The sequence below is a fragment of the Fringilla coelebs genome (assembly GCF_963513975.1).
Source record: "Fringilla coelebs genome assembly, chromosome: 1".
Classification (NCBI taxonomy): Eukaryota; Metazoa; Chordata; class Aves; order Passeriformes; family Fringillidae; genus Fringilla; species Fringilla coelebs.
Genome location: NC_140028.1, coordinates 41,308,710 through 41,327,310, shown reverse-complemented (window position 1 = coordinate 41,327,310; position 18,601 = coordinate 41,308,710). Strand labels below are relative to the sequence as shown.

The following is an 18,601-nucleotide window of genomic DNA, read 5'->3' as shown; positions in this document are numbered from 1 at the left end:
GATATAATAAGGATAGGTGAGTTCTAACACTATTTTTGTCACCGCTATGATTGTGACAATATACTGTGACTCTATACTTACCTTTGCCTTGCAGTAAATGGCACCACATAGTGATTTTTCAGTGTTTATGTTTGACTGTTCAATGTTTTTATCAAACATCAACTACAAAACCATTTTTGTTTAGTGTAAAACATAGATTTCAACAGATTCTTTGAGGAGAGTAAGGTCTAGCACGTCAGATAAAGTTCCTAAGGAACCTAACAATGTTTTCAGAAAAGAATAGTAAATGAACAAGTTTTAATAGGAATTTAAGAAAGCATGATTCATAATAACATGACAGATATGCTTGTACCAGAAATCATGGAGCAAGAGACAGAGGTTAATATTTTCAGCACCCCATAACCATTTCAATTTCTACAATGGCTAGGGCAGGGAGGAAGTTCCTTTTTCAAGCTAAAGAGCAAGCAGGAGATACTCGAACTCATTCTGTTAACAGATCTCGGGAATGGCTACTCGTAAGATTAATGGCCATTGTTTCATTGAAGATCAGTTATCAATAGAAACAGCATGATACAGAACTTTGATTCAAGTGGAATGCTTAATCCAATATAATACTTAAATACTTAAGAAATACTTAAATGCCAAGGTGGCACAGCTCTGCCCCAGCCAGTTACCAACATGGGGGGCACCGGGAAGGAGAACTGAAAGTGTATGCTATCAACATCCAATCTTCAATTGCAAATAAAGGACTTTCTGTGAAGCTCAGACATGTCTAGCAGTGGCTATAACTACTGACCATCTTCATTTAACATTTACTACTAAGTCTGTTTGAATTCAGATATACAGTTTGTTTCAGCAAAGCACGTTAAGGACTGCAAGGGTCCCACACTTTCTGCCAGTGGAGACAGATGAGGCACCAAGAAATGCAAGAGTCCACCTCAGTTTCTGTTCTAAATGTGCTTATGAAGGATTATGTCAAACGTGCTTTTCCACAGCAGTGTCCAGAAAATCAGTCTCTGACCAACTCCTGTGGAAACAGAAGCCAAGCCCAAAGGACAAACCTGACAGGTATTCCAGATGCCAGCTAGGAACAAACAGATTTTTCAGTCTCTGTCTCATTTCTAAGCAGTGCTGTGGGATAACAGCACTGTGAAGGTGATAACTACAACAATCAACCATAATCTCAATTCTTACTGAGGAACACCTTGGAGCCTTTTTATATGATTTTTCTTCGTTTGCTCAGTTCTTCCATCATCTGAGTATCACTTTCACCTCCTTCTCCAGTCATCTGCCATACTACTGCTTTTTTTCACACAAATACTTCTTAAAAAATCTGCTTACTTTATGAAGTTTGGAAAAAGAGTTGCCAATCAGTTCTCTTTGAATGCAGCTAGGCATTAACAGGCCTTTTCTTTCAGGCCATGAGTATTTACTGACTGGCCAAATTCCCTTCTGTCTACCAAAATCTCCGCCTTCATTCTGTTACTGGTTGAAACCGAGCTCAGTTATAATTGCATATATTCATTTTAATAGTTCTTAAAGAAAACCAGGAAAACATATGGTAATTTAGAATAAGGAATAACTAGCAGTTAGTTAAGTGCTCTTTAGCATGTTGTCATGTACTCATATTCAACAGTATATTAGAGGTGCCTCTTCATTACAGGTAAAGTTAACGAATACATTTTAGTAACGCACACTTTCTGAGATACTTTAGTTCCATTGCTTGCAGGGTTGCTTTGCTGGTTTCTCACCCTCCTAATCAATAGACAGCCACAAAAGGGTGAATTGTCCAGTTACTACTTCTAACAAGGAGACATCCATATAGCTCTGCTCTGTTAGTCCTCTCTCTGCTAAAGTATTCAAGATACTCATAACTCTGTACATTCACAATGAACAGTCTATCTTCTCTGAATATCTAAAGTGTCTCACAACCCCTGGAACAAGAGTTCCAGATAAAAAAAGTAATTTTCCTTACTTTTGAAGAAGCGATGCAACAGTGCAGAAAGTAAGGGGAAGTGTAACAATTCCTACCAAACAACAATGTTGTTCTCCATGATTTGAAATACCTTGTGGACTCTACATTAATCATAAGTGACAGTAGCCCAAACCACTTGGTTTCACCTGTATCTAACTCAGAAAAGATACCCCTTCTATTCAGATATAGATTTAGCCAAACTGATCTATTCTTTTGCAATTCTGTGCTTGGATCAATCCAATTTGCTCTTCCTTGGTCTGACCCAGATGCCACTCCATAACCTACAGATGGTTCATTGTACTGTATCCCATCTGTTAAATAAAACACAGTAATGAGAATGCATCACTCCAATATTCCTCACTTTACTTTGGTTTCCATTCTAATCCTGAACACAGCTGAAGGTCCTGGTCCTTCCATTGGTCCATGACAAAATTGTCTAAGAGAAGACCTCTTCATTCTGCTTCTCAGAGAAGATGGATACAGCAGAGCTTCTATGCCCAAAATGTGTCAGATTCAAACTTGAATGTATGGAACAGAGATCTCCCGGCTTCAGCACTCATTTCTACCACACATTGTTGTTTGCTATGTTTAGCTTGTGATAAAAAGATTCATCTTTTTTTAAGGTAGCTTAGCTACCAATGAAAACACCACAGTAGTACATTCCTAAATAAAAAATTAAATCATGTTGTTGACATATAGATGATCAAGACTTCAAGTAACAGTTCTGTTTTGAAAGACTTTCTAGGTATAGTGTACTATGCTTCAACACTACAGCACATACAGTAGATGCTGTTAAAATAACCCTAATAAATTTGAACTTGTAACACAGAAATATTAATAGTGTTCATGTATAAAGAAAATTATTTCTATTTTATTGAAAGTTGGGATTCCTTAGGGCATTTAGTTATATGAAATAAATGTAAGTTTGGCACATAAATAATTGTGTATTCCTGGAAGAAAAGTCTGTTCTCCAAAAAGTCAGTGCAGTGCAAGAGAATTTTTAGTTATTCTACTAGGAAAAAAAATTCCAAACCCCAGCTTGTCTCTTAAGATAATATCTTTCTAAAAATATACATTATTATGCAGAAAGGTGGTCCTATTTTTCAGGAGAAGATGGATAATAGCAGCAACATTAGCAAATTTTCTTGGTGAAATCTTGGCTTTTTTGAAATTAAGAGTTTTTTGGTGTTGAATTGCATTAAGAAAGACTTCAATGCCTGAAATTTAGAAGAGAGAAATTTTCATGCTTTATTGAATCTAATTGGTGATTGAAACTCTTTGTTTTGCTTTTCATTTATTTTATTCTCTACTTTTGTGAAACACGAGTTACAGAATAAGAAAAGGCTAACAAATGCTCTAGAACCAATCAATGTTATGAAATTAATAATAATGCAAAATGAGCATGTAAGCTTATGTAGTGTCTTTCATGTAGAAGTATCCCAAGGCACTTCGTAACAGAAACTCAATAAGGAGTGCAAAAGTGCTTTGTCAGATAGGATAAGCCAGGGGAAAAGGGGAAATTAATTAAGCATGGATTTAAATTTCTCAGCCAACACAGCATTTAGAACCTTGGTCAGAAAAGACAGTGGTTCCAATATCTGTATCCAGGGAACAAAACAGACTATTTCAGTCTTTAATTCTTGAGGAATGTTCAATAGTTTTCCCACAATAATATGGGTATGACTAACAGGAATGCAGTCCAATGGCTGCTTTTCCAAAGAGCCATCCCTGCCTCTCTCCCTCTACTTTTTCATGGGCAAGTAGATCCACATAAGCTGATCACCTGACTTGCATGCCGGTCACTTGACTGTGGAGGTACCCAATATGGAATTTGGTACAGCAGAAATCATAAATACCAAGATAAGGGCTGGATAATGCTTTTCTGTGATGTTTAGCTCACTGTTTTAAACCAAGGTTGGTTTCCTTATGGAGGTAGTCCTCATCTCTGACAGAGGGATCTGCTACACAGTAGTTCCTAGGACAGCATGTGTTTCACAGGGTGAAATAAAGTTGCTTGGGAAAAACTACAGCAATCGATAATACATAAATCACAGCTTCCCTGATGTTGCAGAAACTTGCACATCCTCTATTTTTCAAACATTTTTCTCTTAGGAACACATGGACCATCCCTTTTTTTGGATGGCTGCCTCTTCGGATTAATGCATCCTTCTGGTGCATAAATTAGTGATGCACTGAGGAAAAAAGGAGAAGCACTAAATCTCAGGAAACTGAAGCCATACAAAAAAATGAGATTCACAGCAGAGCTGAATGAGTGACTCACCATGAATAATTTATCCAAAAAGTTAGCCTACACTTCTGTTCATGGAGTAGCTATAAGAAGCTTATAATTTCCTCAGTTTTGTTATAAAACAAAGCCTTAAAATATTGTAGGTCTTCACTGCAAATAACTTCCTGTAAATATTTCAAGTCCTATTTTAAGAGATTGGACATTTTTGGTTGATCAAATAAATCACACAATGATGTTTATGTTCCCTAGATGGATGAACACACAAGCACATCTTTTGGATGCCTGCTGTGATTAAGCAAGCAGCTCAGTAACATGATGAGAAGTGAGTGTAGGGAAAATAAGTTAATTTACAAAAAATGCCAAAGATCTTTCTGCAAATTTTTTTTCAGTACTTACACTGAAGCTGTAGTGAATTGAATTCTGATTAATAACTCTAGGAATTTGTAGGTACCTCTAAATATTTTCTTTCTGGAAGATTTGGTACAAAATAATCTGCCAGTCTTTCCAGAGTTTAATCTAAGCTTTTGGATCAGTTATTAGGATTTGGTGCATGCATAGGTAGATTGAAGTAGTTATGTTGAAATTTTACTAGATATTCACAGTATGAAATATCCTTGTGTAGTCTGTGGTTTTGAGTGGACTGACATTCTGTGTCCAAGTTTGAGAAATTCTCCCTGCTACTTCAATAAACTATGAAACCTCAACAAATACTTAAGAAAGAATGAGCCATTAGTGCATTTAGAATTTACAGGAGTATACAGATCAGTTTTATAAAAGCCATCTAGCAAAATATATTAATATCTCTTGCAATGTTCAGATATTGAAATACTATAATACATATGACAAGAAAAAGAAGACTGAAGAGCTGTAGATTCACCAGAAAATATTTTGTTGTGTGCCCTGACACAGGCTGAAAATAGACAATATACCAGAATCCTGCCCATTTCACGTTGCATTTGATCATGCTTGCATAATTATTGCTAATATTTTGCTTTAGTTTTTTGTATATCTAAAAAGTGAATCCACATGAATTGTCCTTTTCCAGATCTATGCTAAAGCTTTAGAAAATACATTTGCTTGATTCTTTATTTTATAGCAGTAGCAGTGGTATAAATTTGTCAATATGATAAGAAAATAAAACTGAAAAAATAAACAACGTAAGTTCTTACCTGAGCTCTTGAGCTATAGAGTCCACTTGAACTGTTAATAAAAGCAGGAAAGAATTAATTAGTTTACACTTCCAGACTTGTGCTTTCTGCAGCCTTGCACCTGCCTATCTGTAATGACAGAGGAGTGGCTCTCAAAACACAGGTGGTTATTTCATGCTAACCACAGGATTGTAGCTACTAGTGACAAATGCTGAATGAAGGTGTAATTGTCACAGTTATTTTAGGATGCATGAAACCTGGAGTATGATGTTCAGTGGAACAATAAGGAAAATAATAAAAATAAAAGCAAAACCAAAGGCCCTTATTTTTCCTGAAAATAGAATGCAAAATCTCTAATTTCCAGAATTTAAAATCCGTTTGGGAATTGCAAAAGCTGGTGTTTACAAATTCCTGCCCACACAGGAGTATACAGCATATTGACAAGGCCAACAGGTGTCTCTAAGGATTACTCATATTGTAGAGGCAACTTTTGTTATTTCCACTTCTGGGGAAAATGTTCTTGATATATTAATTGCTGTAAGAGTGTATGCACATGTATAAAAACATGGAGAAAAAAGTCCCATAAGTTTTAAAATTGTGCTATTAGCCTTTTGAGTGAAATGGTATGAAACCCCTGTTAACTACAACTAAAGTTTGCTCTGTCAGCCAAACTCTTTTAACTCACTGTCTGGACCAACAGAGAAGACATGCCCTAATGCCTGAGTGTGAATCACTTCCTTATTCAGAGATTTTCCAAGTTCTCTGTTTGGTACTTTTTAAATATATATGAATTTTATATTAATTTCAGTGATCACCAGTGAGGGTTGCATCAAAGTTTTGATATGACAATGATTATTTTTTTTGAAAGGTTTGTCTGTATGTATCCCCTTATCTGCAGTCAGTCTGCGGTACTTCAGTGCTTTTCCTCTGTCATTTCCTGAGTGAAGTCTTGCACTTTTTTGCCCCTTTGATAATTTGAAAATAGAGAAGTAATGCCAAACCCCTCTAATCTTTCATTCTGACCATTACTTGAACCTGAAGACACAATATTAACAATTCAAATTAGTGAGTTGTGACAACGAATATAAGTAGTCTGTTTTGCACAATCTTTAGGATCAACAGTTCTCATTAAAATTAGAGTAAAGGATGGGTACTTTGTGCCTCTGAAAATAGTCACAAGCAAAAATGTTCCCAGAGTAGATAGGCAAAACCTTGACATTTATTTTTAAGTATATCCATTTTTCACTTGTTATCAAGAGTCACAAAAACTGTTATGAATTAAAATAAAAAGTTATTTTCCTGGAAGGGCTGTACTGCTAGTCAGTCATGTTTTCCAGATGTTTAGATCATTAAGGGATGTTTATCTCTCTGTACTGCATTTCCATCTGTTCCTTACAAAAAGAGAGTAATATCTGGGAAATAAAACTATGTCATAACTTTGCAAATGAAACATGAGCACAAATACTTCAAAAAAACCCACAAGATTCTCTTCTGCCACATACCCTGCAGCTTTTGATTGAAGAAAATCTACCTCTGGACCATTTACACAACTATCTTATAGATAGTTAATGAAAATAGACAGATAAAAACATTCACGTGACTGAGACAAAGTTTTGATATACAATTTTTTAAAGCATCCATTCAATGTCGTGAACTCAAGTCACTGTGGAAAATAATTTTTGGGTTTTTTTGGCTTTTTGGGTTCTTTAGTTGTTGTTGCTGTTGTTTTTGGTTTTGGTTGCATAATAAAAAGTGTAGCCTTTATTGTCTTTGAAAAATAACTCAATAAAAATAGCATCAGTAGATTTTTTTGGCTTTTCTTTATACCATAGCTATTAACATTGTGCCTCTTAATGCCAGCAGTTTGTGTCCTGCCCTGATTAAAACAAGCAGCTGTAAGGAAGCTACAGAGTCTCTCAGTGCACATTAAGGACTGTGCACAGGAACTATGATATTTCATGGTGTTCTGGGCACAGGGTCGTGGAGTGTGCTTGCTAACTCACCCTTGGTTCCTTTGGAGCGTGTGCGCAGCTTTTTATTTTCCCCATCTGCATCCATCTGTAATATTAACACAGGGTCTTTAATTCATACCTTTTGCCATTGAGAAAAAAGAAAAAAACAAACTCCAATGCCTTTTTTTCCCCCACATTTCCAAAGGCTAGACAGTAATAGAAAAAAAAGAATAATCATGCCTTATTAATCTTGTCAAAGAGATAAAAAGCCATCTGTGAATATCTAGTAAATACCTAGGAGATACCTTTAATGATGCAGATTTGTTTAATAAAGTGATAGTTATGAGTGACTCTGTAAGGTTTAATGATGAGGTCTACAGGTGTTAGCTGAAGGCATAAGGTTAGAAAGAGTAATGCTGCATGAGTGCTGCTTTCAGCACACATCTCCTGAAACAAAAGGTCCCAGAAAGCTGCCATGGCTACAGGAACTCTGCATTTTCATTGTAACTGAGGCATAGCTCTATAGCTCTGTTGGAACCTGCATTTCTCATGACTTCATCCTTAAAATATGAAACCTTCTTGCTTGACAATGCATAGCTACACATATACAGCTTTGAAATTCTTCAACACTTAATCAACCACTACTTTAAGAAGTTTTGCTTGAAGAGACAGTTAGTTACGGATTTATAGGAGATTTTCTGGGAGAATATAGTGTCCATATTTGTATTTTATATTAAATAAAACCAAACCCAAACAATCAAAAACCCCAGAACCCCCCAGAAGTAAGCTGATGTAATAAGTTTTCTAACTGAAATAAGAGAATCCTTTCAAGATCAGCTGTTCTCACTACACTTTTGGCTACATCTAAACCCAAACTGGAAATATGCACCTTCTGGTCTTGGATGTGGCCCAGACACATAATTATAGGGGTAGGCTTTCAGTCCAGGGATTTTATTTCAAACCCCTGAAATTCAAAGGGATTAAGATTTCATATTGTGGTGTGGAGAACTGCAGTGACATATAGCAGATTGTACAACAGTGCAATTTTGACCATGTCCAGGGAGGCAAACTCCTTTCTAAAAGTAACACTTTATACATAAGAAGGCAAAATTTTGGGAACTATGGAATTTTTCTTCAGTCACTGAAGAAAGCTTGCTATCTGTCTTTGACTTGAATCTCAGTTTCCCTGTTTGTAAAATGGTGATGATAAATATATTGTAGACAAAGCAACTCCCATGGGCTTCTGCAGATCAGTTTGCAGACACCAGTGTCTGATTTATGAAACTGTGTTGGGTGATAGGTAGATATGGAGACCAGAAGTTGTCAGGCATCTCTCCCCGAAAAATATCACAAGATAAATAATGATGCCAACAGAAGATCCTATCAATTATTTCACTTTTTCTTTCTGAGGATCTGCTGAACTGCACTGAACTGAGGAATGATGCAAGAAGTCCTGTTTGTGCCTTTTTCCATTTATAGAGTTTGAAGATCTGAGTATGCTTTATTTTTAGCTCAACATGACTCAGATTACTGAGATGTTTTGAAGGTCTTATCTGAAAGAACATTGCAGAATATTACAAAATTGACCTGAGAAATAAAAAGAGTAAAGTCAGCCTTTCTAGGGGATAAAAAGTATTTCTCTAATTTCCTGGGGTTTATTTATTTTTATATATGTTTGAACATTATATGCAGATATTGGAATCAAAATATCAATTTGAAAGAGAGAACACAAACATTCAAAAAGGGTATTCATGGACTTGAAGAAGTTTAATTCTAGAATACAGGTTAGTGATGTCTGAAATGAAAATATAAATTGATGGAAATGCACATCAAAGCCAGACAATTATACCTTTTCTCTATTAAATTTACATCTGATATTCATTATTAGCAGGCAAAAACATGAGGAGCTTCTGTTTATGTAGTGGGGCTGATGGCAGCCTTTACTTGTTAGTATCCTTAAAAGCTGGAGAACGAGTTTTTGCAATGTGACTGCAATGGTAATGGGAAACATGGCTCTGTTCTGTGATGCTGAGTTGTGATTGAAGGCACTGACCTGCCATAGACTTATAATAGGGGAGCAGGTGTGGCAATGATGGACTTTAATTTCCTTTAATAAACCTTTTATGTGCCACACTTTTACTGCCATTCTATGCTCTCCAAGGTCCTGCACATAATAGGTTCATTACTTTTGATTACTATAGTCTATTGAGACAAACAACTCCAGAACACACTATATATTATGTTCAGTTAAACCAATATAGACTATTTATCCACTGTGCATTATTTCACCTGCAACTCTGCAGACAAAATTAACAACAGCTCCTGTAAGCTAAAACTATTAAAACCACTGGTACTCCTTTGTCATCATTTCATAATAAATACCACACCAATCACAGTGCTGCTCTTTTAATTATGAAACAAAAAGTGCCCACTGCTTCTACTGAACAGCAGTTACTTTGGTCTAAAGAGCAGGTTGCATTATGATGAATATTTAAAAACTGTACAAAGAGTGAAAACCAATGATAAAATCAATGCAGGTGATTTTTCAATTGATTTTCTTTCCTTGTAAAAGTTTCATACTATGAGATATCTTTTTATCAATTCAAACCTATAATTTATAGGACAGTTGAGCCTGGTGCATATACATATCAAAATAATCATCATGTCTGTGTTGCACAAAAGACACCTTAACTTACAAAATAGCCCTATGCATTAACTTGAAATACAAAAGTAACAGAATAAAACTGAAATCTCTAAACTGTGTCAGCAAAATAAAAACACTTCTCTTGCTCAAAATTTAAATGTACTATCTTTGGTAGCTCTTTTAGAGACTGCCTGATAGTGATACAAAGTGAGCAAAGTGTCTCACCTCTGTTTTTCATCTACATAGTGATAACTTTACATGAAATTACATCAAAGGATGGTCAGCAAGGAGCATTCAAACGTTCAATTCACCCATGGAACAACAAAAGGATCAAATTCTGAGAAATTCTAGCCAACATTTTTAGAGGTACTTGTTTTGAAGGTATTACTTTGAGACATGTATTATTACTGTTGTGACTGTAAAGGTTGGATGCATTCTGGAGGGTGCTTCATGCTGTCAAGGCTGGGGGATGGTCGCCCTTCCTCACACTACGTGTGTTGTCTGGAGTCAAGAACCCATAAGGGGTAAATAGAATGGTCATGTCTGCACAAAATCTTCACACAATATCTCACTGCTAAATTTTTTAGCCATCAGGACCATGGGGATAAAGAAATGCTTGCCAGGAAAATTTTATTGAGTGTTATAGTCCCGTAATTTTTAAGGGCAAGCTTTATGAAAATAATGGTGAGTGAAGAGTGGAACTAAGTCCACTTAATCTTTGAGCTTTATAGCTAGATTCTCTGATTTGATGGATTTTAAACTCATCTAAACATTTTCTTTTCAAAATTAGTTGAAGCTAGCTAATGGACTCCAAAGAAATTAGTGGGAAATACACAGCCAGAAACACAAGGACAGAGGTGCAGCAGCTCTGCAGTCCCAAATCATTAAGCAAGTAGGCAAAGAAATAAATGCTTTCTGCTTCAGCTCTACTCCATTTCTGTGATCTCAAAATTTACTGAAGATATTGATGTTGGATTATTTTCTGAAAATATGTTCCAACAAATCCCCCGAGGTTTATGAATGCCCTCTGCCTGACTTTGTGAATTTCATTCTGATCTTTTCTCCACTTTTCCTTCAATGTTGATTGAGATTTAAGTGTAAGTCAACAACTAGATCACAGAAAACTGACTGGAGTCACTGACAATACCCCAAATTCTGCTTGCCTGAAACTGTAATAATTTGCTATTTAACTGTTACTGGGTATTCATGTTTCTCCAGATTAATTTACTGGTGCAATAGCAGCAATCATACTTTCTGAGCAAACTATTTCAGAGTTCCTGGCTGCAGGAACCAAATGGCACTTCTTTTGTTTGTACCATCCCACTGCAGTCAACAGACTCAAGAGCAGCACCTGGAAATACTTCCCTGAGTGAGAGAATCAGGATTTGGCTCTGAGTTTGGTTTTTTGTGTGCCTGGAGTCTGTCTGTGCACATGTGCATGTACTGATGTTATAATAGGATCCAAGAATATGACTAACAGCTGAAAATAGGACATGTGCAATAAATTATAATAATGACAATAATAATAATAGTAGCAACTATTTCAGTTTACTTGCACATTTTTTAATTTGAATTTCAGAAACGAAATTGACACTACTATCTGGGTAGGATAGTTTTACAGCACATTACTGTGAAATAAACTATGGCTTAGGGAAGCCAGTGCTGCTGACATAGGTAAAAGTGAAATGCATCTCCTGGAAAGAGCTCATGTAAGAGCTATGTACTTTGTAATTTCCATTGTAATCTTCACACAAACATGGCTTTCCTAGGGAGGGCTTCACACTGGTAGAGTGTCAGTCTGTTTCCTTTTGCATAACTAGCTAGAGGAATAGAAATCACCAGTTCATCTAGAGAAGAAGAGTGTAAGTTTTATCACTGCACTGTGAGTTTCTGACTTAAAGTTATAAATTATTTTCAAAATTAAATTCAGGGAATCATTTCACTAGGACAAATTTTACCTGATTTTGAGAGATCTAGAAAAGAATCACTTTTCTCCACTCTTTTTAATTTGTGAATCACCAAAGTTAGTATTGAGATAACAGCTATATCTGTCACAAGCTTAGTGAACTCAGTCAGAAGAAAAAACCTCACTGATTTTTAAAGCACACAAATCCATTCTCAAGTCTCCAACACAAGCCACAAACTTCAAAGATGAAGTCAGATTCTGCTAAGGACAATTAATAGGACTGTGCTATACTGTTTCCCAAGGTGACACAACACTCTGTGTAATTCTCCCCACAGTAAATAATACCCCAAGAGCAAAATTTTCAGTGGTTTTGATACTCATATTTGGATATTTCTTTTCACTAACTCATGTAAGATTTTACCACATAAAAAGAGAATAAGGTGATAGAGAAAATGAATTTTAATAAATCTGAAAGCAAGATTTCCTATAGCCCACCCAGTAGAGCAGATCGCTACTTGTCTGTATGTTTGTATGTGTGCTGACTGAATCTTTCTCTTAGTCTATAATAACATTTCTAATATGAAGTTCTAATCTCACACTGATGGTGAGAAGCATAGTGAGAGAAAGAAATGCAGAAAACACTATTTTTTTTTAGGAACATTTCTTGTAGTGTTTTTAAAGTTTCTTGCTTTTTTTTTTTTTTAATAATATGTTGATGACCAGAAAGGAAAAATATTTAGAAATATGTTCCTAAAGACCATCACTAAAAATATGCCTTTTTTGGTAATTTTGATTATTCTTAACCAAAGAGTCATTGCATCTTCATTTTTGAAAATTTTGCTTTAGTTTCCTCAAAGCTGTGCCTGATTTCTCTAGTAAAAAGTTGAATGACATGGAAATAATCGGTTCAGCTCTATAAATTTCTTGGGAATTAAAATAAGTACATTTACTAAATGCAAACTTTAAAGTTTGTTTATAACACATATAAATCATCAACAATTTGGCATTTTATAGTGTGATTGAATGGTGCACCCGTTTTTGAGAAGTAGATTTTTTAATATTGAATTCACTACTTGAAAATTTGCAGAGACAAAATATGCCTTAAATCAGAGGCAAGCTTGAATTGCTTTGTAATGAGGATGATTTATTTTGATTCTCACTTCTGATTTCTGAGTTGTCACTGCTGTTGTATACTTCATCCATGCAACTTTGCACAACTGGCAGTGCTGAATATAAACCAAAGCCATATGTTTATGTCCTTTTGCCAAACGACTACAGCAAATAGTTCTATTATTCCCTTAGGTAACCAACATGTGCCAAGTATTTCTATTAGTCTTCTTTACCAAGGCTTTAGAGGGCAGAGTCACAGCTTCATGAAATTAAGGGGCAACTGCTAGTTTTTAAATTCAGAGAAAAATTATATAGTATACTTAGCTGAAATGCAGCTCAACCCAGGCTACTTTCTAGAGGTTTTTCTTCCTAGATTATTATTTTTTCTTTAGTTCAAGATCTTGTTACTATTTCCTGTGACAGTATATATTAAACATGATTTTTTAGAAGAAAGAGAAAGTCAGTAAAAAAAGAAAGCTTTGATGCTTTGAGATTTTTTTAAGTACACTAAAGTTTTAGCCCACCCAACTGCTATATAGTTTAAAAAGTCCCAAACCAATAAACCTTATACATATATCTATATAAAAATCACCAATAAGTTGTGAATCAACAATTTTAAATTTAACCAGTGCACTGTGAAGTATATTCTCATTCTCTAGATTCAAAGATACTTGTGTTACTGACAGTATGTACGTCTAAAAAAGTGTAGTTCACAAACTTAGGAGCTAGAATTTCTATGCATTTACAAAATTTCTCATCTCTTCTACTGTTTAGTACTGCTATACCTGACTGCTGTAGACTTTTTTAAAACAGCAGATATTATTCAAGAAAAGTAATCCTACTGCATGAGGCACGGCACATGAAACCACACAGTATTCTCCTACTAATATATAGCCATATTTCTACTCAAATTAAATTTTGTAAATAAATTATCCCACCTTTGAGTGTTTCCAGGTGAAAATTTGTGCAGATTCCAAAGGACCAAATTTGTCACACAGCCCAAGATGCCTTGCCTGATTTAACAGATAATCCTCAAATTCATTCTCTGGAAAAAAAACAGACAAAGAAACAAAAACAAAAACAACAAAACAAAAAAAAACAGCTATACTAAATAAAACATAGATGAAACAAGACACTCTTTAAATCAAATGGGTAAATAATCCAGGTGCAATGTTTTCTTCAGGGGTTTTACTAAGATAGGGTGTAGAGGCATCCATGGTGCTTCTAAAAGGCATAAAGTATATTTTTCCTTTTCTTATAGTAGTTTCTTTAAATCCCTAATGCCTTTTTGATGGCTTATGAAATAGACCTGTTCTAAGAAAAGTTTTTCATCTTGTGTGGACAAAAATCTACTGCTTCTATATGTAGAAATCCTTAGTCAAATGTTTCAATTGCATCAGAATCCCTTTGACTGAGTGGGATGGCTCAGTCCATGATGTAAAATAAATGAAAAGGATTCCGAAATATTTTAAAACCCTCCGTTCTATTTTTTCTGACTTCAAATATTAAAATTTAAAGTTTGGCAGGCTGAGAATGTTCTCAGTTTAAGCCAAATTAAGGAAATCTCCACGCTCAAATTTTATTCTTTTCTTATGCTAAATCAGCAGTGACAGCAAGGGAAGTAGAGCTGCAGAAGTTTACATCTGAGTGTACAACACCGACATCCTTGTTTTCAGAAATACTGAATACCCAAACCCTTCTAACGTTTAAGTTTTAGGTACCTGCAACCTGGAAGAACCTGACAATGAGCAGTTATTAAGGGCAAGTTTTATTTAGAGGTTTCTCCAAACACTAGTGACCAAAACATTAAAATTTTGCTATCAGTTGCAACTTAGGAGCCCTGCTTCACATATCATCCAGTGTATTTTGTAAAATTGATCTATTAATTGAAGATATTCCAATTATGACAAAGCTTGCAAATAAACTTTCAGAACTTTAACTGTTCTCTTAATGATATCTGGTGATGTCTTTTTCAACAAAATTTTGAATGTTACATTACTGAGCTTGCAAAGGCTCCTTCTAAACAGATTCTCAGGAAAGCTGGAGTTTCTTGAGCAACTAATTTCTGCTTGTGTCCCAATAGATAGGATGCTTGTTTCATCCCATCAAGTACTTCTAATTATAATCAGTACACTTTGATCAAATAATGAAACAGGCAACAGATGTAAGATGATAAAGAAGGGAGAAAACCCAGAGCAAACCATCCCAATACCAACACGATTTTAAAAGCTTTTTTTAAACTACATTTTACTAGAAAGAGATGTTGTTTTTCCTCAAAGCTCTATTTTCCTGTTATTCTATTTCAACATTCATAATAAAAACCCAAAAGAAAAGTCTCAAAGCCTTCTACCTTCCTCTTCCTCTTTGTTCAAAACACACTAACCTAAAACAAAAGACCTCAGAGAGTAACTACAATGGTGAGCAAAGCTTTCTATAGACTTAGCAGATTTTTGTCTTAAAATTCTAGCAACTTAAGTATTTATTAACAATATTTTTTTCCTTTATTTTAACAAAGATTGCCAGTAAAGAACTAAATCACATAAGGGAGTAGCTGCAAACCCTTTGAGTTCCCTGATGTCAAACTCATTAGCATCCGAATAACCACACAGCAGCACATCATCTGCACAATTGCAATTTTTTACTACTTTTAATAGCGTTTCTCAAAGGGCTCATTTTCAACTTTCTTCAGTGGTTAGTTGGTTCTCTGGGGAAAAGGAGCTTCCTGACGCTCACAGCTTCCACTCAACAACCAGGCCGTTTGCTGTCAGAAGCATCAGCCCTCTGCCCTAACCCCATCTGCTGTCTCTCTCATCCTAAGGGACTGAGAGTTAAGACAGCACAGCTGAGATCCACTTGGAAAAGTGCACAAAGGACAAGGAAAAACATACTAAACTTCCCATATTTAGCTTTACATAATAAGCTAGTGTATTGAAAGTCCTCCTTATAAGAAAAGGAGTTTGGACTGGGATGGGTCTGGGGGGCAGGTTTTAAAATTGTGCTGAAGATCTACATGCAACAGCAGCAAAACCAAAAACCTGTGCCCTTCTGCTGTGTTTAAACACAGCAGAAGTTGCTGGTGGTTAGTAAGTTTAAATGTGCTGGGTTTGATTTTTTTCACATTACAGGGTGCTGGCTGCCATTCAGCTGATCTGTGGGTGAATACCCACATTTGAAGATAGGGTGTCTCATAAAAGCCTAATACAATATCATGCATCTGTCATGCTACAAACAGGGTGTGCAGGTCTGTGCTGTGTCATGGGATGTGACATGCCCTTAATGTAACATAAACTGTGTGTCACCCCTGTCCTCACTCCAAGAAGTAACTTATATTTCGGATATAAATGTTGGGATATGATAGTTCAGGTAGCAAAAATAAAAGGTTTGGTGTGGATTTCACAGGAATATCAAGGCCTTATTCTGAATCTATTTAGGAAGTTTTATGAGTTGTAAAATTGATCATTGGCCAAATTTTGAGGTATTGCAAGAGGTACAAAAATCTACAATACCAACTGGAGAAAATAAGATCTCAGACACAAGAGCCCACAGAGTACATCTAACCAGGTTGTTGGTGGCTTTGATGATAAGATCACTGCTGATAGAAATGAGGCAGAGCTAACTTATTAATTTGTCAATCAAGGTTCCTTGGTGGGGTCACTCCCCTCAGGTCCACATCTATCTTCATTTGACCCAATCTATTCATAGCTTTCATTAACTTATTTCTCTTTTTTAAGCAAGAATTCAAAACAATTTACAGACAGTAAATTATGCTTACGCTTCAACTGTCTATGTTGAACAGTATTTTTTATTCTAGAAGGTGAAGGCTACTTGCCTATAAAGAAAGCTTCCATCCTTTTCAACCATCACCTCAATTCAACTAGAATAATAAACTTTATAAACCCACAAAGATGGAATATACGAGTTGCTTGATTTGTCTGTGTAATTGTTCAGTGAAGTCACCTGGAGCCTTTGCAATTCATTCCTTGGTTTATAGCCATTTCCAGTGCTACATGATTTTGTACTGACTCTGAAGTGCCATCCTACTGAGATCCATGAGTCATACCAGGATACTGATGTGAATGACAGTTTAGGTCCTGATCCTCTGCATCAGATGTTGGTGACAAATCCCTTCAAACAGCTATTTTTGTTGACCCATCATCTGTGGGTATAAGTCCACTCATTCAGGTCAGATTACCAGAGTTCCTGAGGATTTTAAAATGAGAAAACACATATTGTACAACCACAAAATTATCTCAGAAGAAGTCCCAAGTTGTTTTCTCTATCAGAATTTCAATACTCAAAGCTGTACTATATTTGTAAAAGATCCGATGAGCTTCTTTAAGCGTAATACACTCCATTTCCATTTTCTCTCATTTACCACATCCCTGGTTGATATATTATAAATGTGGGAATGAATAATGGCTTCAGCTTGTGATTTGTTAACTCAGAATAAAAGTAATATCTAAGGGAGCAAACTCCAATGTGTTCACCATTATGATCCCTGAACATTTCTTGTGGTTCTACAGTGACAGTGAATTCTCCTTCCCAAGACAAAATAATGCCGTGCATTTAGTATTTGAGAAAATAAAATGTGAAAGAAAGATACCATTACAGATAAATAAAGATTACTCTGGACTTCAGTCAGATCTTTATCCGGTACAGTCTGAAGTCTGTAACTTTACACATTAAGTTCTGCACAAGCCTCAGGGAGATCCTGAAGTACATGTAAAATGTTCAGTTCATGAGTAATTGAATTTCGTTTGGCCTACACACTCCCTGCAAGAAATCTGCAGGACTCGACTTGGAAACATTTTCTTTTTTGTGTATAATTTGAGCTTCAGAAAGGAGTTTCCTTGGGGCAGAGTACTCATCTTTGCCCTTGCTTCATTTAGTACAAAGTACACCAGAAGCAGGATTATTGCTGTTTCAACAATTGCGTTTTCTTTCTTAAATCTAATGCTAAACTTTATCTTTTTTTGTTCTACCCTGAGATGAACAGAAGGTCAGGTTAGCAGTGTGAGACAGGCTGGTAACCCAGGCAGTTGCCCTTCTAGTACCTCTAAAAAACTTCACTTCCACTTATCCTCTCTTTTAAACAGGGCAGTAACTCCAAAGCCAAGATCATATTTCCCCGAGCAGAGTTTAACTTTCACCTGATTTAAGCAAGAAACTACCCCTCAAAGATGCCGGAGGCTTTGCTGTAATTAACATAACTGCATTTAGATGCTATTCATGACCGATAATTCCAACACCTTGTGGAAAAAAAAAAAAGGTTGCAAGCTGTAAACATTATAAACATATTCAAATAAGCTTAACGCAATCTGCCATGCTTATTTCTGCCTAGATCATGGACCAGCGAAATGGTTAATGCAAATGGATTTATAATTTGCTTTGGGGGGCCAGTTTCTTCTCCTTATTTATTAGCCCAGCTGATGGGGCAGATTTGATGAGGCACTTCTGGAATAATTGAGTCATCACACAAAGAAGGCTGCTAGCATTCAGAGTGGTTTTATCAGCAGCAAGCAGGCCTGATTACTGACAATTACACTCTGATCCGGTGATGGAGGAGAAAGAGCCAACGAGTGGGAAATGTCCGTGTTTCTATCCAGGAATAATTTCTA

General features: G+C 35.8%; 1 protein-coding gene across 2 annotated transcripts in view; it reads right to left on the bottom strand.

The window, feature by feature from the left end:
* The window catches only part of ST18 (ST18 C2H2C-type zinc finger transcription factor), a gene marked incomplete at both ends in the record, with an annotated part of 163,959 nt that overhangs the window by 57,425 nt on the left and 87,933 nt on the right, over positions 1-18,601 (bottom strand). For both annotated transcript variants that reach the window (XM_084209842.1, XM_084209841.1), the window contains 3 exons: positions 5,393-5,423; positions 7,375-7,429; positions 13,922-14,028. In XM_084209842.1, coding sequence (XP_084065968.1) covers positions 5,393-5,423; positions 7,375-7,429; positions 13,922-14,028 — 193 coding nt within the window. The remainder of the gene's footprint in view (positions 1-5,392; positions 5,424-7,374; positions 7,430-13,921; positions 14,029-18,601) is intronic.